Source organism: Leptodactylus fuscus, chromosome 9 (genome assembly GCF_031893055.1).
Source record: "Leptodactylus fuscus isolate aLepFus1 chromosome 9, aLepFus1.hap2, whole genome shotgun sequence".
NCBI classification, from domain to species: Eukaryota; Metazoa; Chordata; class Amphibia; order Anura; family Leptodactylidae; genus Leptodactylus; species Leptodactylus fuscus.
The window spans coordinates 52,205,728-52,229,317 of NC_134273.1; the positions used below are offsets into that span (position 1 = coordinate 52,205,728).

At 42.0% G+C, this 23,590-nt stretch overlaps 1 protein-coding gene across 1 annotated transcript in view; it reads right to left on the reverse strand.

Moving 5' to 3' along the window:
• LOC142217848 (E-selectin-like) overlaps window positions 1-22,586 on the reverse strand; it is a 35,639-nt gene extending 13,053 nt beyond the window's left edge. Inside the window, exons 1-5 of the mRNA XM_075286167.1 lie at window positions 22,565-22,586; window positions 21,578-21,964; window positions 12,820-12,927; window positions 9,801-9,986; window positions 7,195-7,380 (exon numbers count right to left, since the gene is read on the reverse strand). Coding sequence (XP_075142268.1) covers window positions 7,195-7,380; window positions 9,801-9,986; window positions 12,820-12,927; window positions 21,578-21,964; window positions 22,565-22,586 — 889 coding nt within the window. The remainder of the gene's footprint in view (window positions 1-7,194; window positions 7,381-9,800; window positions 9,987-12,819; window positions 12,928-21,577; window positions 21,965-22,564) is intronic.
• Between the last annotated feature and the right edge of the window lie 1,004 nt (window positions 22,587-23,590).

Genomic DNA, 23,590 nt, shown 5'->3' on the forward strand with positions numbered 1-23,590 from the left:
TAGTGATGAGGACAATGGACATTTTAGTCCCAAGAAGTGTAAGTCGGTAAAGACCTGTCAACATTGTGACTACAGGAGTTGCTGCAGCTATAGACAGAACTAATACCATTGATAGTAAAGCGACCTACTTTCTTGCTGCTGCTTCTCAGTCGTTTGGTCATGATCCAGGTAGTCTCACATTGAATAGGGAATCTATCAGACAGGCTTGTTGCCATCATCAAGAGATTGCAGCAAATACTATCAAAGCTTCCTTTGATAGTAGTGCTCCACTGACTGTACACTGGGACAGGAAAAGGTTTTCAACCCAGACTCACAATGAAACTGCTGAGTGACTGGAAATATTAATGTCAGGAGCAGGAACTGAGAAGTTGTTGTCAATCCCAGAGATACCTAACAGTACAGGAATAGCACAAGCTACAGCTGTACTCAAGGTTCTACGGGATTGGCAGTTCTTGGATAAAGTGAAGTTTGTCAAATGACACGACAGTAGTAACACTGGTAGAAATTCTGATGCGTGCGTTCTCTTGCAACAGAAACTACAGAAAGAACTACTAAGTTTGCCCTGAAGGCACCACATTCACCAGCTAATTATTGCAAATATGTTTGATAAATTGTGGCCGGCATCAACAGGTCCAAATATAAAGTTGTTCGAGAGATTTCTGGCTGCCTGGAATCAACTGGTGAAAACCAAGTTTTCAGCTGGAATGAAAAATAACATAGTTGCAATGGAGCTAGGTCCACTTAATTTTTCACCAACTAGCTTGCACAATAACAATGCCATCCAAGAGATGATTAGAAGGAATTGTTAACACTGTTCCTTGATTCGCTGGTAAGCCAAGACGCTCATATCAACACTCAAGGCGACTGCCATCGGGCCTGATGGATGGCCAAACTGATATATGCTCTGAAGATCTTCATGTTTCGTGATCAATTTCATTTAACTGCGACAGGATTAAAAAATCTCCATCAATTTTGCACTTTTATTGTCCGCTTATACTTGAAGGCTTGGTACCTTGGTTAGATCCCAACCACATTCCTGCAAAATGACTTGACATTACTGCGAGAACTTGTAGGAATCAATGTGCCTGTTGCCAAGGCAGCAAAAAAACTTTCAGCAGACACCAGTGGTACCTCAGTGAGATTATGGTGGGTCTGGCTTTATTTGACAGTGAGGTTCTAACCACAGAAAAAGTTGAGATTAGAGTTGAGCGAGTACTGTTCGGATCAGCCGATCCGAACAGCACGCACGCATTGAAATGAATGGAAGCACCTGGTGCTTCCAGTTTGACGGCGGCCGGCCGCTTAACCCGCCGCGTGCCGGCTGCGTGCATTGATTTCAATGCGCGCGTGCTGTTCGGATCGGCTGATCTGAACAGTACTCTCTCAACTCTAGTTGAGATGGCACTTGCTCTGTAGAAGGAAGGCAACAATGACTGATCAACTTGCGTGCAGCTTGCCGGAGACCTTGTGTCACACAAGAAGCTTCTTCACTTGGTATCATCCAACACAAAACAACTGTTTGTTGCACTGTAAATAAACCAAGATTTTCTTCATAAAGATCCTTGTCTGTGGCACACTAATGAAATTTATATCGATGAATCCTCAAAAGTTGACGGATTGAAAATCATGAATGATGCCGCAGAACGCTCTATTGCACTCTAGAGCACATTCAATTTGTCACTGAGTACTCAAAATGACCAGAAGCAGTTTATTCTCCAGTGTGTAGAGAAGCATCACCATGACTATCCTGAACCAAATAAAGCGTATTTCGCGAAACAAAAACTGAAACCGCTTTAAAATTATTCATTTACTTTGCTGCAAGACATTCATTACAAATAATTGATAATTAAATGTTGCAACAATGTTGCAACAACAAGAAATTTTGTGTATGTTACAATCACACTAAGGGCTAGTTCACACGTGGGCAAAGGGGAGGTTTTTGACAGCGGAATTCGCTTCAAAAACCTCTCCTTTAACATGGTGGTCTATGTAGACCACTAGCTTTTTTTTTCCTCCTAGCGTTTTCCGCCTGAAGAAGCGACATGACCTTTCTTCAGGCGGAAAACGCCTGAAGAATTGCATAGAAGTGAATGGGAGGCGAAAACCGCGCGGTAAAAAACCGCGCGGTTTTTTGCACACAAAACCGCGCGGTTTTTTGCAAAAAACCGCGCGGTTTTCGCCTGCAGTTTCTATAGCACATATAGGAAAAAAAAACCTAGCGAAAACCGCTAGCGAAAACCGCGTCAAAAACCTCGTCAAAAACCGCGCGGAATGCAAAAAACAGCGTCAAAAAAACTCCTCGAGGTTTTTTACCTCGCACAAATAAGCTAGGCGGTTTTCACGTGTGAACTGACCCTAAAGGAAATAATTTCCAGGGATTAGACTTAAAAATTTGCTCAAAATTTTTTTTGACTGTCAGCCTAATCTATATACAATTTACTGAAAATGAACCAGTGAAAATAAGATATTGTGCTTGAATTGTGGTTCAACTGAATAATTGTGAAAAACAAACTAATGAAATTTTCCTGGACAAAAATGTACCCATGGAAAAGATTGAAAATAATTGATCCATAATGACATATTAAAGTAGGATCACAGATGTCTTCAGACTCATTTAGTCTGCTTACTCTATCCTTCGCTTTCTTTGGTCCATATTGAGTCTGATACACACCATGATACCAAACAGCTCAGTGACTACTTTTCACCCTTTTCACTATTAGAGGCCTAGGACAAAACAGCAGACACCAACGCTGTCCATTGTTTAAAACTAAAAACAGCTGGACAAATAAGTTGGATTTACAACACTTTTTCGTCCGGAAATTTTCTGTGGTCACTGCCACAGAGTCTCCAAATTGGCGCTAAGATGTAGATGAAAACCAGGCTAAGGATATTATATACATGTGTATACAAACATGTTAAAGGTAAAGTCTGTAAGGTCATCAAACATCTTGATGTTCTTGTTATTACAGTTACACATAGTAGTGAGACGTTTAAAGTCTGTGGGACTTTAACCAACCCCTCCTGGATGTGTTGGCAAGAGGAAAACTGATGGCAAATTGAAGAGATAGATAATATGAATGGTAACCAAAGAGGCCAGAACAACTTCCAAAGAGATTAGAGGTGAACTCCAAGTGTCAGTGTCAGAATGATTCAAAACTGTTGTGAGCAACATGTCCACTCCAAACTCTTCTCCTATCTCTCGTCCAACCTGCTCTTTGACAGACTACAGTCAGGCTTCAGACCCCATCAATCCACTGAAACTGCCCTAACAAAAGTCACTAATGACCTTCTGACAGCCAAAGCCAAGCGCCATTACTCTGTCCTCCACCTCCTTGACCTCTCCTCTGTCTTTGACACAGTTGACTACTCCCTCCTGTTAAAAATTCTGGTATCTCAGACCTGGCCCTTTCCTGGATCTCATCATACCTCACCGACCGCACATTCAGCGTCTCCCACTCGCACACCACCTCCTCACCACACCCTCTCTCTGTAGGTGTCCCACAAGGCTCTGTCCTAGGACCCCTCCTGTTCTCCATCTACACCCTTGGCCTGGGCCAACTCATAGAATCTCATGGTTTCCGGTACCATTGCTATGCTGATGACACCCAAATATACATCTCTGGACCAGACATTACCTCCCTGCTGGCCTGAGTTTCAGATTGTTTAGCAGCTGTAGCCTCCTTCCTCTCCTCCCACTTTCTCAAACTCAACATAGAGAAAACGGAGTTCATCATCTTCTCCCCACCTCGTATGCCCCCCCCCACCTGACCCATCTATTAAAGTTAATGGAACGACAATTACACCTGTTCCTCGGGCCCAATGCCTCGGGGTTACCCTGGACTCCGATCTATCCTTCAAGTCACACGTTCAAACCCTCAACACTTCCTGCCGCCTCCAACTCAAGAACATCCATCAAATCCACACCTTCCTCACCTCTGAAACCACTAAGATGCTCATCCAGGCTCTCATAATCTCCCGCTTAGACTACTGCAACACCCTTCTCCATGGACTCCCAGCAAACACCCTCGCCCCCCTCCAGTCCACCTTAAACTGTGCTGCTCATTTAATTCACCTCTCCCCCCGATCTTCATCGGCTGCCCCCCTCTGCCAGTCCCTCCACTGGCTACCCATAGCCCAGCGAATTGAGTTCAAGCTACTAACGCTAACATTCAAAGCCATCCACAACCTGGCCCCTCCATATATCTCTGAACTAATCTCCCGCTACCTGCCCACAAGTAACCTCAGATCCTCCAATGGCCTCCTACTCCGCTCTGCTCTCATCGGCTCCTCACACAACCATCTCCAAGATTTCTCCCATGCATCCCCCATACTCTGGAACTCCCTACCAAGACACATAAGACTGACCCCCACAATCTCAGGCTTCAAGAAGGCCCTGAAGACTCACCTATTCAGGAAGGCCTACAACCTCCAATATCACCATCACCGCACCACCACCTGAACAGACTCCCCTCTCTCCTTCTGTCTCTATCCCCCTTCCCTCATAGATTGTAAGCCCTTGCGGGCAGGGCCCTCTACCCCACTGTGCCAGTCGGTCATTGTTAATATTATATCTACCTGTATATTCTGTGTATTGTATATAACCCCCAAATGTAAAGCACCATGGAATTAATGGTGCTATATAAATAAACAATAATAATAATAATAATGATAATTGCATCATCCATCGCTGTCTTTGCAAAAGTGGACTTAATGGAAGACGACATAGGAGGAAACTACTGTTGAAAGCAAATCATGAAAGAGCTAGAATGGAATTTGTCAAAATGTATATTGACAAGCCATAAAGCTTCTGGAAGAGTATACTTTAGACAGATGAGACAAAACATGAGCTTTTTGGCAAGTCACTGAATGTGAAAGATTCTGAAACTTGCAGTCTGGAGAAGGTACTCTTCAAACCTGAGACAGCTGGAGCAGTTTACTCACAAACTGTGGGGAAGAAAAAAAATGGTGGACAAGTGCAGAAGTCCCATTGAGAGTTACAGATATCGCCTGATAGCAGTGATTGCCTCAGGGGGTTGTGCAACAAAATACTACGTTCAGCGTACCAACATTTTTGTCCAGGCCAAAGTTGTTTTTTTTAAATTATTCTGTTGATCCACAATTCAAAGACAATCTCTGATTTTCAGTAAATTTTGTTAATACTCTGGTCAGTTTTAATTTTTTGGGGTTTTTTTTGTAAATCTTATTTTATTATAAGCATTATCATAGACTGAAATGAAATACATAACATTTTCCAGAAAAAAAGAAAAAACAAGCATTTTGACTGGATTAAGGGTGGAAAACACCCGAATATGACATATGAATGAGTCCAAGACTGTGATAAATTGAAAAATTAGGAAAGTAAATGAACCCAAAGTAGTAACATTTGAGTAGTTTGTTCTTGAGTTGTAGAGAATCATATGTGAGGTTCAAGGTTGTAAATTAAATTTTCTAGTTAAACATGTAGCAACGAGCAACGTTGCGTATCAGGTAGTGATGCAGAGTACCTAGGATTTCTAACAAAGACTGCATCATTGGTAGTTCTGTAATATAGATTTAATACATCCAGGTGTAGACAAAATGATAGAGTGTTGGGAGGTAGGAAGGGGAGGGGAGGAGGGGTAGAAAGGTGTAGTTGTGGGCCAAGATTAGTTTTAGAGAAAAGAAAAGAGGCAAGTTGTAAAAGACAAAGGTATCTCCTGCACAAAGGGAGGCGTTTATTTAATGGAGTCTGTAGAGAGTGTGGTATCGTGGTATTTTAGCCACGGAGCCCATACCATCAGATAAGCATGTGTGCCCCTTGACTAGCTCCTCAAATCTTGCAATTTGATGGACCTTCTCAGTCCAATGTGAAATTGGAGGAGTCTCTGTCTGGAGCCAGTAACAGGGAATGATGGCTTTGGTTGCCTCTATCAGGTGTGTAATCAGGTAATTTTTCCTAGGGCGAAGGTCTAAATGTGGGAGACAGAGAAGTACTAGTGAAGGACTGAAGAGAGTCCTAGAGGAAGTAATATTCTTGACAAGTTATGGCACTTGTCTCCAAAAAGGGGCGATTTTGTCACATTTCCACCATATATGTGCTTGGGTTCCTTTCTGGGCAAGGCATTGCCAACAAATATCCGATTCAGCTAGACTGTTGGCATGTAACCAGGATGGTGGTCTGTACCATCTGGTAAGAGTTTTATAATGTGCTTCTTGCATTTTCACGCATGTAGAGAAACTGTGAGAGTTTTTGAGTACAATCTCGACCTCCTCATCAGAAAGGGTGATCAGTGACAGGCTGTAATCCAAACCACAACCACTAGGTGACAACATAAAAACATATAGACCCATATAGCACAGCATAAAATCATGTTCTCGTGAGAATTTGGCCAGGTAAGGAGGACGTATCTTTACATTACTGCCAAAACTAGAATATAAGATGACTGAAATTAAAAGCAAAAATTGTATATTATAAATTGTAGGCTCTCCACCATTCCCAAGAACAAGGGGACACACTTCAGTGTTCCTGACCAAAAGATGAACACACATTTGGGATCACAGTCCATTATCGTCGATAAGGAATACAAAAATTGAAGAATGGAACACAACGGGACCTTCAGTGATCAGCCATTAACGACACTGGCTACAACATAGGTGGATTATCCACCTCGTGGATAGTAAGTTTGCTGGGTAGTGATTGTTACTTTGTAGGGACACTGGCTTTAGTGGTGGAGGTGTTATTTAACATCACACCATATACTTGGATGTGTTGAAGCATATTGATTAGAGTGTGATTCTTTTTGCCCTATTTTTGTATTTTCTTTCCTTAGATCCCCTTATGAGCACTTATACGAGACGTGTCAGGGAGTAGACATAAATAGGGCTTTTAGGGTGAGTTTTGGGACCGCCCTTGTTAGGGTGGGGACTATCATTGGGGTGACAGGGTGTTTCAGTACTGTTCTCCTGTACCTAATGTGTTTCCCTTGCTGTTGATAAGCTGTGTGACCCTAGTGTGTGATGCTACATTATCTACTGGAACTGGTAAGAATGTTCAATTTTTTTAATACACATTTTTTTTTATTACGGGGTTATTTTTTAGTGAGACTCAATAAATGTTATGTTTTATCTATTGTATATTACATTGGAGTATTTGTGCTTACTAGTTTAGTTTATTTTACGTACAGCATGAATACAGAATTAGACTTCAGGATATACCTTCACATTTAGGAACATCTTCTGTCCATTGGCCTGTAGAGTCACATACTGTTTTATTGAGTCCTTCTAATTTCCATCCTTCCGAGCAAGTGAACTCACAAGCTGAGCCAAAGCTATTCTCAGCCCACAGATGATTGCAAGTAAATGATCCATGTTGAGGATGACTGAGCACATCACATGTGACAGCTGCATGAAAAGTAAGTTATTAGTATGTTGGGTCATGGACCAGGATTTTGCTGGGTAAAGTGGCCCATAAAAAGTGATGTCAAAAATATCTTTATATATACATAAAATTTAACTATATGAGGTAAACTATAGTAAATGCCGAAACACTACAAACTAACATATCTCTTGCTGGATAAAACATGTCTACTTATTATGTGTCTATCATTATTTTATATGCTATACTCGTATGTGTAGTTCCATGAAGAAGTGTCTTCTCCCCGATTTCTGCACAATTTTTACACAATTGTAAAGCTATAAGGGATTCTCTGAGACTTAAAAGTGTATTGTGGTAAGCTGTAGTTATCGATATATCCACTGGATGAGTCCCTTGTGCATGTTTAGCCATGCCATTCCCAAATACAGGACTGACAGAGATAACTGAGTACAGCACTCAACTCATTCCAGCAGTCCCATAGAGAATCACTGAAGTGACACTGCACATGCTCAACCTACAACTCTATTAAAACAGAGACATGGGAGTTGTTTCTGTACTCCATTTAGTTTATTTGGACAGAGCTGCAGAAAGCGGCACATCTGCCTATATAGATAAGTACCATGGCCCCTTCATCGTAGTGACATGATGGGGCCCGGGAGGTTGGATGTTTCAATTCTTTAAACAAAATGTAATATTAATGTACAATAGTATCATACAGGTTTTCCACAAATGTTTTCATACTTCACCCTGTGAAAAGATGTAGGTCTGACCTTAGTATTGGTTTAGGACTCAAACGGTTCAGGGCCCCTGTGCAAAAACAGCTATCATTGCAAAAAGTAAAAAAAATTCTAAAAGGTCTTTATTTAAATGGTGCATTGCTTGTCTTCTGGAGCCTGCACATTTTCACATACAATGTACACTGCTCTGTCCTGTTCAAAGAAATCTGATCAAATTTTAATGGTTGCTCTAGTCTTCTATGTCTAGGAATACAAGGCATAGACCACACATGGTGGTGCATACAATCTTATTCACTTTCTATGTGCTGTAATTTTTTGCAGATTTTACTTGTATTAATATGCAGATACAATTCTCAGCAAATCTGTTATGCATGGGTTTACAATAGATACATTGTAAAATGTATGATGGGGGTGGTATGTTCATCGTATTTAGGGAAGACTAACTTGAGTTTATCTAGTATATACTGATTATGACATTTATGTTCTTTTTTCATACCATTGTTTAAAGTGACTGTCAACAGAACTCTGCATAGAAACAGGGAAGAGTTGCCTAAATCAAACCATATTTTTCATTTGTAAATCAGTGGTTCTGTTGCTGAGATATTGCCTATTTTGTCAATATGTCATTGAGCTCCTTGCAGAAAATAGGGTACTTCTGGCCACTGAAAGAAAGAAGCATCCTGTTTGATCTCGCCATGGATTCCATGGCTCATTCAGCTTCAGAACCGACATTGCGAGACTCACGCTGATTACCCCTATTATGTCTAAGGCAGTGGTTCTTAACCTTGTTTGAAGTACCGAACCCACCAGTTTCATATGCACATTCACCAAACCCTTCTTTAGTGTAATTCAAATATGATTTTTTTACAAATTCAAGACATGGGTATATGTTTTTTTTACTTGTACACAAAATGAACCGTGCATAAGGCCTAGGGTTCGATCGAACCCCGGCTAAGAACCACTGGTCTAAGGTATCAGCAAGCAAACCAGCAGCAGATTTCACAGAGGTTCTGCAGGAACTGAAAATGGGAAAGGAATCTAAGGTGGAAGTCTGCCTTAAATTCCTCTCCATATTTCACTGTGTAAACTTAGCCCTAGGACAGAAGAACAAAAAGCGGGACTCTGATATATCTCAGGTCAAATGGTAGTTCTTAATAGTATCTGCAGTCAAACTGTGATCATGTGACTTATTAAAGGTTAAAGCAGGGAAAGACACTGACCCAAATGTATTTATTACAACACCAGAACAGTTTTAAACGTGGCACATATTTGGCACAATGTGAAGTATATAATTTGTGCTAATTTTTTTTGGCTTGTAAGTAAGTCAATAAAAAGATGTGGGAGATTTATTATTCAGAATCAGCCACCGTGATAAATTTGGAGTATTTTCAGACTGCCTGTCTAAGTTTACTTATCCATGTTTAATTTACTTATCTATTAGTAAACCTCAGTCTCTGTGAATAGATTTTTACTATTAAGTGGATGGTCTTTCACATAATATAATTTCTCAAGAAAAATAAAATCCCCAGTACCCCTTTAAGTGTGTTACATGATCATCTTAATGCATTTTTTCCTCATCAGAACTCCCAATTAGTCATAACCATACAATTTTTTGCACTCATTACAGAAAATGTAGGTTTAATTCAAAACTGCATAAAGCTAGATTTGACTGTAATGTGTTCTGTAGCAGCGAGTTAAATATCCTATACCTGTACAATATGGTTCTGCATTGCTCCACATCCCAGAAGGGAGACATTGAGAGACATCCATTCCATTGAGGACAAATCCATCAAAACATCCATAGTGACAGGTAGATTGAAAGCTGAAGTTTCCCCATGGATGAGAACAATTCATGTATCCCTGAGATGGAACTGATAAATGTTGGCATTGTACAACTATAAAAATATAAAACAGTCAAGAAAGATAGATGTTTTAGTTCTCAGTGTTTCACATTTCAAACATTACCCATTGATCAGAAAAGAGTATTGAACTATGACAAAACTTCAGAAGATATAAACCAATACTTAAGGACCATCAGTTTATATGAGTGTTCAACGGTTATCTTCTAGATCAGTTATTATCTGATTTTTTCCTAGCATTGCAGTATAATGGGTCCATCAAGGTTTTGTAAGGTATTGATCTCACTAGTGTAATGGATACCATTTAAATTGGATCCATGATTGGTAAGATGGCATCATTTTCATACTAACTTTAATCTGGTCTGTCAGGGTTCTGTCTGCGTTCATACTTAAAAAAGAAACTTTCCCCCCCCCAGCGAAGATCAAGCTTGGCTCCACATTACGGTGCCAAGTTTTGACACTGAGGATAAAAGCCCTGAGTATGTTAACTCTACTACACTCTCTCCAAGACTCTTGGATCAATACTTAACCCTCTTACTTGCTAACAACTGTAAGAGAAAGTAGGTTGGTAAATGGATAAAGTGGCAAATTTTAGGCACAATCAGACAAAATATTTAAAATGTTACTAAGTATCTAAAAAAAAAATTTAAAAAATATTACTAATTCAAATCAGTTTATATCTATAAATACCGTATTTTCCGATGTATAAGATGACTGGGCGTATAAGACGACCCCCGACTTTTCCAGTTAAAATATAGACTTTGGGATATACTTGCCGTATAAGAAAATAATCATTGGTCTCAGTTTGGTGCCATCAGCTGTACATGCAAAATACCACTGTAAAACTGGACTTCTCATGCCCTGTTGTTTTAATTAAAATTGTTTCATGCACTTTGTGCACAGGTTTGGCATCCATGGATGGAAAGAGACACCCACAACATGCTGGATTTTTCATTCTGATGTTGGGAGGCATTCAGGGTCTAAACTAATGTGATGGATGTCAGAAGAAATACTATAGAAAGAAATAGGATCAACTCTAATTTCAGATCTCAGTCCTGCAGTGAAGCTATGCAAGAAGGGAAAAAGGGGCAGGCCAGACGGGTGTAGCAGGCGTGGTTTTCTAAGCAAACTTGAAAACACACCTCCTTCACCTATCTGGCCTGCCCCTTCTTCCCTGCCTGTGTTGCTTCATTGCAGGTGCAAGATCTGATAGGCAGTGAAGGGGGGGCGGGCCAGGCGGGAGAAGGACGCGTGGTTTTCTCGGCAAGCTTGAAACCACGCCTCTTTCACCCGTCTGGCCCGCCTCTCCTTTTGCGATCCCCCAGGCTTTCAGGATGCCTCCAGTAATAGGATACAAGGGCCAGAGGGATGCGCTCTGATAGTCCTGGAGACTAGACCCGGGGTATAAGACGACCCCCAACTTTGGAGAAATATTTCAGGTGTTAAAAAGTCGTCTTATACGCCGAAAAATACGGTAAATATACAAAAATCTGTATGATATAACAATAAGTATAATGATGCAGAATCAGAAAATAGCTAAACTAGAATTGCCATTTTTTCACCCACCCCCCAAAATATAGTAATGCAATAAAAAGTGATAAAATGTTACATACAGCCTGTAATTGTAAAAAAGTAGTGGATTTCAGGAAAATTACTTTTTTTTCAAAATCTTTCAAAACTTTGAGCCAATGTTGACTCATCAGGAAGTTCTTATTTGATATTTTCCATTCCTTTTGAATTCACTTCTTGCTTTGGATCACAAAAAGCAGAAAATTCTATTTATTTTATCGGATACAACTGTATTCTGGGTGCATCTTAAGGGCATCTAGGCAAAGTAGTTTGAGATAACATTTTTCCAACTTGTTTGCTGGTGGCTTCTCGGTGAAAGAAATGATAGCTTAAATATCTCAAGATGCACCAAAATCCTACAAAGCTGTGTCATAAAGTCCTGGCTCAAGTATACCATCTAAGGCTAAGTCCCCATGGGCCAGAACCGTAGCGTGAATACTTTGCGGCTCTTCCCGCAGCGCTTTGTAGAGAAAGGTCACGGACTTTTCCTCCCCGGACTTTCTGTTACAATTATATCTATGGGAAAGCCGCTGGCGTTTCCATAGATATAATTGACATGCTGCAATTTTCAAAACTGCGTGTCCGCGCTGCGATTTTTTCCGCTAAGTGGGCATGGGATTCGCACAAATCCCATCCACTTTGCAAGTACTGTACAACACCGCGATTTTTCCCGCAGCATTCCCAGCGCAGCCAAATCGTGGTGTTTCTGGCCCATGGAGCCCTGGCCTAAGGCTGAGGCCCTGCTTTGTGAAACACAGCTTTTTTTGTTGCAGATTTTGCTGCGGTTTTTGAACCAAATCCAGGAGTGTATTGAGCAGAGGGTAGAAGTACTTCTTATATATTTCCCATTTCTTTTCTAGCCACACCTGGATTTGGCTCCAAAAAAACGCAGAAAATCAGCAACATTAAAAGGGTAGACAGTCTAATGATATGCCGCTAAGTGTTTTTTGCTTTTATTTCGTGCACATTTTGCTGTGTTTTTTGTGAGTCAAACCCAGGAGTAGACTCAGTAGGAAGGGAACGTATAAGTCTTTCCTGTACGTTTCCCATTCCTTTTGAATCCAGTCCTAGTTTAGCTCAAAAAACCTGTACCAAACCATCAACAAAAATGTCATGTGTATCTCCAGCCTTAGAAACAAAAACTGATCATAGCAGAGACTATGCATTTTTCCCATATATGCATAAAAGCCAAAAAGTAAACATGGACATATTCAAATTCTACAAAATGTGTTCATGTAGTATGGGTCACAAATATGAAAATAACATAAAAATGTTCAGTAATGATAAAAATAAACTTTACCGTGTTGACACTGTGGTCCATAAAATCCTGGGGCACATTCACATGTGTAGTTGTTAATTGTCTCAATGCATTCTCCATGACCACTGCATGAAAGCTGGTTACATGAAGCTAAAAGGAAAAAAAAAAGACAGGGAGGTAAATAAAAAGACAGGGAGGTAAATAATTTGAAGTATATTACAGTCTCCACTTCATCCCATTTATATTATATTGTAGATAGTGTGGTGTTAATAATACACCTAGTGGGATGTTAGCGTAACCTGAACAGGCCTCCAGGCTGTGGCTGTCCCATAGGATGCACTGTCTGTCACTACAGGACCTGGGCTTCTGCTTACCAGGTATTTGCTGAAGTTAAATGGTTCACTGAACTGCCTGGGAATGGTCTTTAAAGCGAGTCTGTCACCACAACCCAGCATAACAACCCATAGCCACGGATAGGTTATAGTAAGCTGCTTTTGCAATAGGCAAGTTAGCTCTTTTGAGCAGTGAAGACATTGCCATTGCTCTAAAGAGATACATGACAATGCCCTTGTTGCTCCAAAGAGCTAATTTTCATATTGACAAAACTGGCAGTAGCTAGGGGTTCGGCACAGGGGGAGCAAACATATCCAAGTGGGCCCCCAACGCTGTCATTCCGATATTATCACTATGCAGTGACCATATAGTGGTATATAGCGGCTCTGCACAGGGCTCTACAGTCCATTTAGGTGAATACAGTGCAGTTACATTTAGTGACTTACAGGTGACTTACAGGTGACATCTGACTAATCGGTTACATTTCCCGTCTCTTCCCTTTGGACTGCCATGACCACTTCTTCCAGCTCTGACTTGTCTCTGTAAAGTTTGCAGCACAGACATCTTTGGCTCCTCTTATTTACAGACACCTGACCCACATCATTTGGCTTTCCAAAACCCTAGTGGCATGACCTGGGGTTAAAGGGGTTGTCCCGGATAGATGAATATTTTAAATATAAGGACCTCCATGCCCCCCCCCCCCAACTTTCTAAATTACATTTATTGACAATTTTTCTTTGTTTTAGTGTTATATATGTAGGTAATGTGACCTACATATATAATATTTTTTGCCTTTCCGCTGACATTGCGGGGGTGTTGTCTAATCAATATCTGCATCTACAATGTCAGTGGAAAGGACCCGCCCCGTCTCTATTATACATACTTGTTCCTCCTGGCACCTCCTCTTTGTGATGTGTGTGGCATCATACTGTGCAGTGGCCACTGTGGAGCATATTATACTGTGCAGGGGCCACTTTAGAGCATTATACCGTGGGGGGGGCCACCAGCGCTTTAGAAATAGAAGGAGCGTTGTCTGTTATATCTTCCATAGAATGAAATGCAAGTCCTACAGCTATGGACTCATACTGTGAAATATCTATGGACTCATACTATGATTTACTCTTCCCGTTCTTCCTTGTTTCACCCATTGTCAACCAAAATATCTCTAGACTGCATCCAGAGTATTCTGAAGTATACAGTATGTGTAATATATAGCAATCAGTCAGTAGATGGAGCCACAAATGCGGATACAGTGGAACTAATGTAGTAGCCTCCTACATAGTATATACAACAACAGAGTGATATGTCACAGCCAGGCAGGTGTCCCTACCATTAAATGTACTCCAGGAGCTGCCCCACAGTATAGATTTCTCCAGTTGTTCCCACAGTACAAAGTTCCTCTCATGGTGCCCCTACAGTATTATTTCTTTCTCCAATTGCCCCCACAGTATTATGTCCCTCTCCTGATGTTCCCACAGTATTATGTCACTCTCCTGGTGTCCCTACAATATTATCTCTCTCTCCTGGTGCCCCTACAATATTATGTCTCTCCCCTGGTGCCCCCACAGTATTATCTCCCTTTCTTGGTGCCCCTCAAAATATAATGAATCAAACAAAAGTAAAAAAAAAAAACAAAAAAAACTAAAAAACAAACCTAATACTCACATTGCCCTTCCTCCATTGTTCTCTGTGGTCACTGCTCTTGAATCCAAGATGGAGGTTGGGTGGTATGAGAGTAGAGCAACACATGGGCTCCTGTTGGCCTAGACCAACAGGAGGAAAGACAGGAGCCATTCAGCAGAGCTCTGGAGGTTGATGCCCACAGTCACATGTAAGGGGAAGTAGAAGGAGGCAGGAAACATGGGTAGCCTGGAGTCCAAGAGAAGAAAGAGGCTGCAACCAAACCACCAGCACTTGTCTCCACAGGGTTGCTGCACGCCATCAATGGGACCCAGGCAGCACACAGTGATTGTTAGGAGTGAGACAGGGACACAGCTCTAGGAACAAGGGACCAAGATGCCAAAGGTATCCACAGGATAGCATGTCAGGGTGCTGAAGAGATTCCAGAGTGCATCAGCCTTAGGCAGCCATCAAACCATACCCTTAGTTTTCTGGGACTTTTTAATTGATGACTAGGGTTGAGCCGATCTTGATATTACAGGATCGATTTCAAAATCCAATTTCCGATCATTTTCCAGCCGATCCTGATCGTGAAATGTGCTTGATCGCCAATCGGGATCCGATCTTTTCCAATCCTGATCCTCAACCCTAGTCAATGCTTCTCTATGGGAAAAGTCACTTCAGGGTTGAGTCGATCTTGAAATAATCTCCGACCTCGATCCCGCTGGAAAAGATCGGGTCAGAATTCCGATCGCGATCGTGAAATTTACTCGATCGCCGATCAGAATCCGATCTTTTCCGATCCCGATCGCTCAACCCTATTGATGACCTATCCTTAGGAAAGATAATCAATTGTAGATTTGTGGGGGTTCAGGACTCCATCACTCTGAAATGGATTCAGGGGCTCTACTAAGCACAGTTGCTTTACAAATCTACAGTACTTTTCTTAGTAAGTATTGAGTCAGTTGGAGTGCTCTTCCAAATCAACTGATCAGGTCTGAGTGTTGGATCCCTATTGATCTTTAAGTGATGACCTGTCCTAATAATAGATCATCAAATATTCAGCTTGGAAAACACCTTTAGGCCAGGGCCCTGCATGGCATAAACGGCGCAGAAAAATACAAATCCCATCCACACACTGAAAAAAATATATGAGCAGCGGATACACAGCTATTTCCAAACCGTTGGAGTGTCAGAAATCACTGCATGCAAATTATATCTATGGAAATGCCAGTAGTTTCCCTATAGGTATAGTGGAAGAAAAAAGTCTGTGAAAAGCACTGTGGAAAAAACCATGATGCATTGCTGCTGAGGCCTTTCCTGCAGTGCTTTTTTGCTGCTGCGCCACTACATAGAGCCTTAGCCTTAACCCCTTAGTTTTTGACTTCCAAACTCCATAACTTTTTTATTTTTCTGCTCTCAGAGCCATATGAGGTTTTAATGTTTGCGGGAAAATTTTTTCTTCATGATGGTACCATTTATTTTTCTGTGCAATTACAGGGAAGCTAGAAAAAAATTCAGAATAGGATGGATTTGAAGAAAAAAAGTTCTTTTTTGAGACTTTATTACAGGCTTCGTTTATACAGCGTTCACTATGCAGCCAAAATGACATCATTTGTATTCTGTGTTTCAGTACGATTCCGGGGATATCAAATTTACAGTTTTATTTACATTTTAACCCCTAAAAAAAAATTCCAAACTGTGCAAAAAAATTTTTTTTTAAGTCGCCATATTCTGACACAATGTATAGGGCGTCTTTTTTTTTTGCCGGGTGAGGTGCAATTTTCAGTATACCTTTTTGGGGAATTGCTATTGCTTTTTTAACTTTTCATTCAAATTTTTATCTGAGGCAAAACAATGAAAAAGCGGTGGTTTGGCACTTTTGATTTTTTTTCCCACTATGGCGTTTACCGCACAGGAAAAATATTTTTATAGATTTGAAGAGTGGGCGTTTTCGGACACAGGGATACCTAATGGTGGTTTATTTAGATAAACTGTTTTCCCTTAGTCATAACAGCAGCACAATGTGGGGTATTTCTGCCCCTGCGTGCTGGTAGGACAGGCGGAATATTTTAATCAGCAATTTAAATATGCATGACTAGAACCTATAAAAGGACACAGAGACCTCCCCCCACGTGTTAATACAAGAGTAAAAGAACAATACAATAGGGAGGGAAGCCTTGTGCTGCTGTTATGACTAAGGGAAAACAGTTTATCTACATAAACCACCATTCCCTGTCGTCATACAGCACCACAATGTAGAGAGATGTCAAGTAATCCCCTTAGGCAGGGTTTCCTCAACTTAACTCACAGAGCTCAAGAAAGAACAGCCAAAGGCCGTCGCGTCCGAAGCATGTGAGCTCAGCCTGTAGTGCTTCACGAAGGTGTTATGAAATGACCATGAAGCTGCCAAACAAATCTGTTCCAGCGGTACTGCTTTCTTCTCCGCCCATGTAGTTGCGACAGCCATTGTGGAGTGAGCCCTTAGAAAACCTGGAGGGGAAAGACCTTGGGAGGAGAAAGTCAACCTGATGGCTTCTCTGACCCATCGGGAGATCGAAGATTTAGAAGCCTTCAGGCCACTCGATTTCCCTGCTAAATTAATCAGGAGATTTTCCAATTTCCTGAAAGCTTCAGTGCGTACAAGGTAGATGCGCAAGCACCTACCCAAATCAAGTGAATGAAGCCTTACCTCCTCCGGCGAGGATGGAGCTGGAAAAAAGACTGGCAAACATATAAGCTGATTTAGGTGTAAACTGAATTTTATTGAAATTTTCAAAATAAAGAAACAGAATCACAAGACATTACAAGACTGCAAGATGAAAATGAACCAAAAGCAAATCCAATATCCTGAAAACAACAAAACAGTGCCCAGAATGGGCTAAACAAGAGGTGCATGTGCCAGCAGTATGCAAATCTAAACAATTCAAAAGGAGCATCTACAGACACAGCACGGCCCCAAGAGTGAGACCAACACAACACAGAACCAAGGGAGGACAATACACCACAAGGACAGGAAACAAGAGGAGAAGAGGAAAACAACAGCTAACATAGAAGTGAAAAATAGAAGAAAAAAAGGGACGAAAAATGCCCGCGAACTCCAAAAAGGGAACCACCTGAAAAAAAGTTAAGGGAAAAGGGAAGAGAACTCAGTCGAATCTTGGAACACAATCCACGGCCGCCAGAGGGTCTCAAATTTAGATGAATCTACAAGGTCCTCCGCGACAATAACTTCCATCCTCCTAATGAGGAGGAATTCCTGGAGCCACTCTGACAAGGAGGGAACCACCGGGCTGCGCCAATGGCGTGGAATGACCGTTCTGGCGGCCATCAGGAAATGGCATAATAGGTCACCTTTGACCCTAGAAATCTTACCAGGGATAAGAGAGAGGAGGGCCAGTTGAGGGGAGGGGGACACAGAGCAACCACTAACCTTGGAGTACAGGGAAAAGACAGACGACCAAAACTCCTGAATCTTTCCGCAATCCCACCAGATATGGAGGAAGGATCCCACAGCGGAACCACAGCACCAACAAACAAAGCAATGAGCGGTGCGGCCAGGGGGAAACATGTTATTCCGAAATAGGGGAGTCAGGCGACCCAGGACCTTGGCCAGGGAATATAAGCTGATTTAGATTTGTCAGTAAAGGGACTTTGGGTCTGAATTCCGGCAAAAAACGTAATTGTACCCTGTCCTCGAAGAAAGAGGTATAGGGTTCCTCAGAAGAGAGCGCCTGAAGCTCTCCTACTCTCTTGGCTGAAGTAATTGCTAGTAAGAAGGTCGTCTTGTAGGCCAGGAATTTCAGATCTACCTGATCTAGCGGCTCAAATGGGGAGTTGCAAAGACCCGAAAGGACCGTCCCCAGGTCCCACTGATGAACCGGAGCTGAGACAGCAGGTCTAATCCTCGTTGCGCCCTTTAGAAAATTAACAACTTAAGGGTGTTGAGTTAACCGTCTCCTCAGATAGGCGGACAGGGCTGCCACGTGTACCTTCAAGGTAGAGGGGACTAGTCCTCTGTCTAGGCCATCCTGTAGAAATTCCAAAACTGACCCCACTGAGGGGTTAGAAGAAACAATCCTGCTTTCAGAGCACCAAGCTTCGAAGATCCTGGAAAACCAGTGGAGCACCACGATAGATTTCACAGGAGATAACCCCAGCAGCCCCACTAGTAACACTAGGAAGGCACAGGAGACAGGCATCACAAGGCTTTTAAGACTCCTAGGCTGGAAGGGGCGTGGATAGCCGCTGCTCCGCCCTCTTCCTCTGACTAGGAACCTGACTCAAAACTCCCCCTCCCCCCAGGCCTCACTAGGCCTGGAGGAACTAAGTTCCACAGGAAAAACCACAGGAAGTCTGGGGAAGACAAAGAAGACGGCCCTCAGGCCTAACTCTACCCCCACCTGCCCCAGGTGTATCCTCAAGTAGAGGGGCGTGGCTGGAGACGGAACGGGGCGCGGCCACATGACGTGCGGGAGATGGCCGGACTCCAGAGACGCGGCCCAGGCCGGAGACGGCCGTAGCATAACGCGGCCGCCGGAAGTAATCACGGCCTAGGCCGCAGCCCCCGAGGCCACAACAGACCAGGCCGTAAACCTGCAAGCGACGCCCGCGGCCGAAAGCCAGGCCGAAGCCTGGACCAAATCTGCGGCAGCCACAGCACGCCGTAGTTTCAGGCCAGCTGGCAATAGGAACGCCGGGTCCCCGTCAAGGAGCAAGGAAAAAGGTAGGAAAAACCTTAGCCTGGCAGAAACACAGGAGGACAGAGAGTACTCCCCACCTGTCCCACCGTCCGACAGGACAGAAAAAAAACACGTGGGGGGAGGTCTCTGCGTCTTCTTATAGGGCCTAGTCGTGCATATTTAAATTGCTGATTAAAACATTCCGCCTGTCCTACCAGCACGCAGGGGCAGAAATACCCCACATTGTGCTGCTGTATGACGACAGGGAATGTGTATGTGTTTTATATGTGTTTTATACTTTTATATGTGTTCTAGGGAAAGGGGCGTCATTGTAACTTTTATTTTTTTATAAAAATTTTTTTTATGTATTTATTAGACCTCCTAGGGATATTAAACCACAGCGGGTCTGATCAGCATTTGCTTTTGCTTTGCATTTGCTTTGCAAAAAACAGCAATTCTATTGTAGGCTACATAGAGTAGCCTGCAATAGAATCCATTGAATGACAGGCTGGGGAGCCTTCACAAGGCTCCCAGCTGTCATGGTAACGGGATCCCGTACCCAGAGCTTGCTCAGGGTGCTGGTGATTGCCTGGAAAATGGTGGCAGCCACATGCCACTGGGAAAATGGCGCCTTGGTTAACTTTGACCGAGGCACCAGAGGGCACCGATAGTGGGCATTAGAGCTGGATGTCTACTGTATAAAACAGTAGACAACTAGCGGCTATGGCCCTGCCCAGCTCCCAAACAGCTGCTATGTTTATACACCCATCGGATGTCGGGAAGGGCTTAAGCTATTTTGGTGGCCACTGTTAGAACTGTAGAATTTTTAGATATTTTCTTTAATATAGATGATAACATGGAAAATTAAAAAAAATAATAAATTCTATTTACAAAAAAATGTACTCAATTAGTAGGTTATTTTCTGATGACACATCCCCTTTCAGCCTAAAGGAATTCTATCACCGACATAACTGCTTTTAAACCACTTACAGTATACATTATTGTACAGACAGTTTACTGGCATAGTGGAAATAGCTTTCCTGTGTCAAACTGCTGAGAAACTCAACTTTTATTCCATATGCAATTAAGGTTTTTGTGACAGTAATAACTAGGGTTGAGCCGATCTTAAGATTTCAGGATCGTTTTTAAAATCCGATTTCCAATCATTTTCCATCCGAACCTGATCCCGATCCCAATTCTGATCCTAATGCAAGTCAATGGGGTTTTTTAATGATTGAAAATCAGATTTTTAAAACGATCCTATTCACTAGACAGCGTGGAGTCCAAAAATTGAAGGCTGTGTAGTGATTAAAAAATCCGCCGTTTACTTAGTCCCCCTGCTGTCCGGTTACCTGCCGCTCCCCAGCGCTCCGGGCCATTGTTCTCTGACCTCTCCTCTCTCATTCAGATGACGGCAGAGCGCCATGCGCGCCCCCGCCTCCCTAGGCTAGTGTTACTGATGCTGGGAGAAGGCAGGGCTTGTTGTGGCTTAGGAGAGTGTGGGTGGGTACAGGGCGGGAAAATGTGAGTGCATCTTGTTTTTTATCCAAACCTGCTATTTCCCAAAAAAAAACTTCATGGAAAACCTACACCAACAAAGCAAAACTGATATAAAAATCACTCATTATTTCTTAAAGCAAATAAGTATAAGAAGAATTAATAGGTTTTGGATTGATGTCACAAACAGCTTTTGATGTTTTTGGGTGTTATTTTTTCCATTTTGTTTTAATGCAGTTGTGTTGCATGTGGGCGCTCTATACTGACATCCATAATTTTATGTGAGGGCTCCTTTTGTTTCTGTTTTTGTGCTGTAGTTTTTAGTAGTTCCATTTTCTGTTATGACTTTTGATTACTCTTCCATTCTAATGTCAAACTGGCATGACTTCTAAGGCCAATCAGTGGCCTAAGGAAAGGACCTGAGGAAATTACAAGTAGTGACATCCCGTGTTGTTTCTTGAGGCCACTGATTGGCCTCAGCAGTCATGTGCGGTGGGGAGGACTGGACCGCACCACACTGGGAGACATTGGAGCAATGTGGATAGGTGAGTATGCCTTTTAAAAAAAAATAATTCCACTCCCTTGGCCTAATTAAAAAAAAAAATCCTGGACAACCCCTTAACTCATCATATTTATTTAAATTGATATTGTATCAGATTTAGTCCTACCTGTATAGCATAATGCTCTCTTCCTCTTGGTGCATGCGTCATCATTCCACTTTCCTGAATCAGTCATACGTTTAATGTATATTTCAACACAATCTTCTGTATTCTTTTTATTATTAGGTTCTCCTGTACCCCAATTTTTAGCTTCATCTGTAAGTGCCTTGTTGGTTCCCACCCATGTCCATGTATCGTTGATTTTTCTTATTCCTATCCAGTAGTAACCTGGGTTATATGGAATGTGTGCTTCAAGGTATTCAATCTCTCTTTTATTTTGAATGGCCACTAGGTCAGTGTATTGATTCTGACAATACTTTCGAGCTTGCTCATACTGCATTGTTTTTTCTGAGTAGTGATATGTCCAACAGTTAACAGAAGAAAACATCAATGTGCCTGGAAAATAAAAGAAATAATAATAAAACTGTTTATTACCATCAGAATATTTAATGAGCATATCAAAATATTTAACTATATGTAAAAAATATTGCTGGAATATTTATAGTTAAATATAGAAAATGTTTTCATAAAGATCATGAGATTTATTAACTGTATTTTAATGCTACGATTCCAGATACTTGCTGGTGGTGTGATGCCAGTCCGGCCAATCCGTTCTCTCTGTTCTGGTCTTGTCCCTTTGTGCAACGTTTTTAGAAGCAGGTTCAGAGCATGCCTTGGGGCTCCGCCTCTTCTATCCTCTACAACATATCTTCTTAATTTATTTATCTTAGGAAAAATACCCTGCAGTTGCTCCTACATTTTGACATCAGCCATGCGTCTTATTGCAAAAAAATTGACCCCACCCGTTTTTAGAGGAACTCTACGCTAGGCATTGGGAGTCTAGGACTTTGAAATTCCCAACAGCTCCCTAAAACAATGAAGAAGAGAGATTTCAGGCTGTCTGGGGACCCTGGGATACGTCTTGGGTGCTTCATGAATTACAGGTTTATGAGGCTTTCCACTCCTTGCGGTTTAGTTGGATAAGGAGTTACCTACCGAATTCTCCACCCTTTCCCATGTATTTCCTCTCTTGTGTAATTTACTTGTCTTAGGCCTGGTTCACATCTACGTTTGGTATTCCATATGAGGAGTCCACTTGCGGAACCTCCTAAACGGAAAAGCAGTGAGCTAAGAAACCACACAGACCCTATAGATTGTAATGGGGTCCGTATGTTTTACGCATGAATCATGCAGAGAGAAAAGTGCTGAGTGCGGACACTGCGCAGAAAACACATGGACCCCATTATAGTCTATGGGGTTCATGTGGTTTCGTAGCTCACCGCTTTTGGAATACCCCGAATAGAATACTGAACGCAGATGTGAACCAAGCCTTAGAATGGTTCATACTCTGGTTATGATGCTTTTCACTGTTTCATGCTTTATTACTGACACTGTATTTTCTTCCTTATGTAGCTAGTTTTTGGCTATATATTGGCTATAAAAGCTATATTTGTCACATGTCACTCCTGGAATGTGACAAATATAGATTTTAAAACGTACACATAAATTATTCCATCGACTGTATATGGAGCTAGAATATGTTGGGATTTGTCGGTTACAAGATTATCTCTCTATCGTATAAAAATGAATTTCTGTCTGTCTGTCTGTTCGCTATGCGCGACCAAACGACTGGACCAATCTTAACTAAATTTGGTACAGAGATACTTCAGGTATCCGGGAAGGTTTAAGACTCCAACTCACTCAGACATACCGTTGCCGAGATACAGCATTTCCAACACAATGTACCCCCCTTAGTCAATACTAACATGCAAGTCTTTCACTCATATTCCAACTGCAATACACACGGAGACTCCACATGCACAATACAACACTGATATCCAAACTGAGATACACGCATCAGAGGATTAGATACACAGATCAGTACACAGTATCACACGCCAAAGGATTAGATACACGGGTCTGCACACAGTCCCACACACCAGAGGATTAAATACGCGCTTCTGCACACAGTTCCACACACTGAAGGATTAGATACGTGCACACGTCTGCACACAGTTCCAC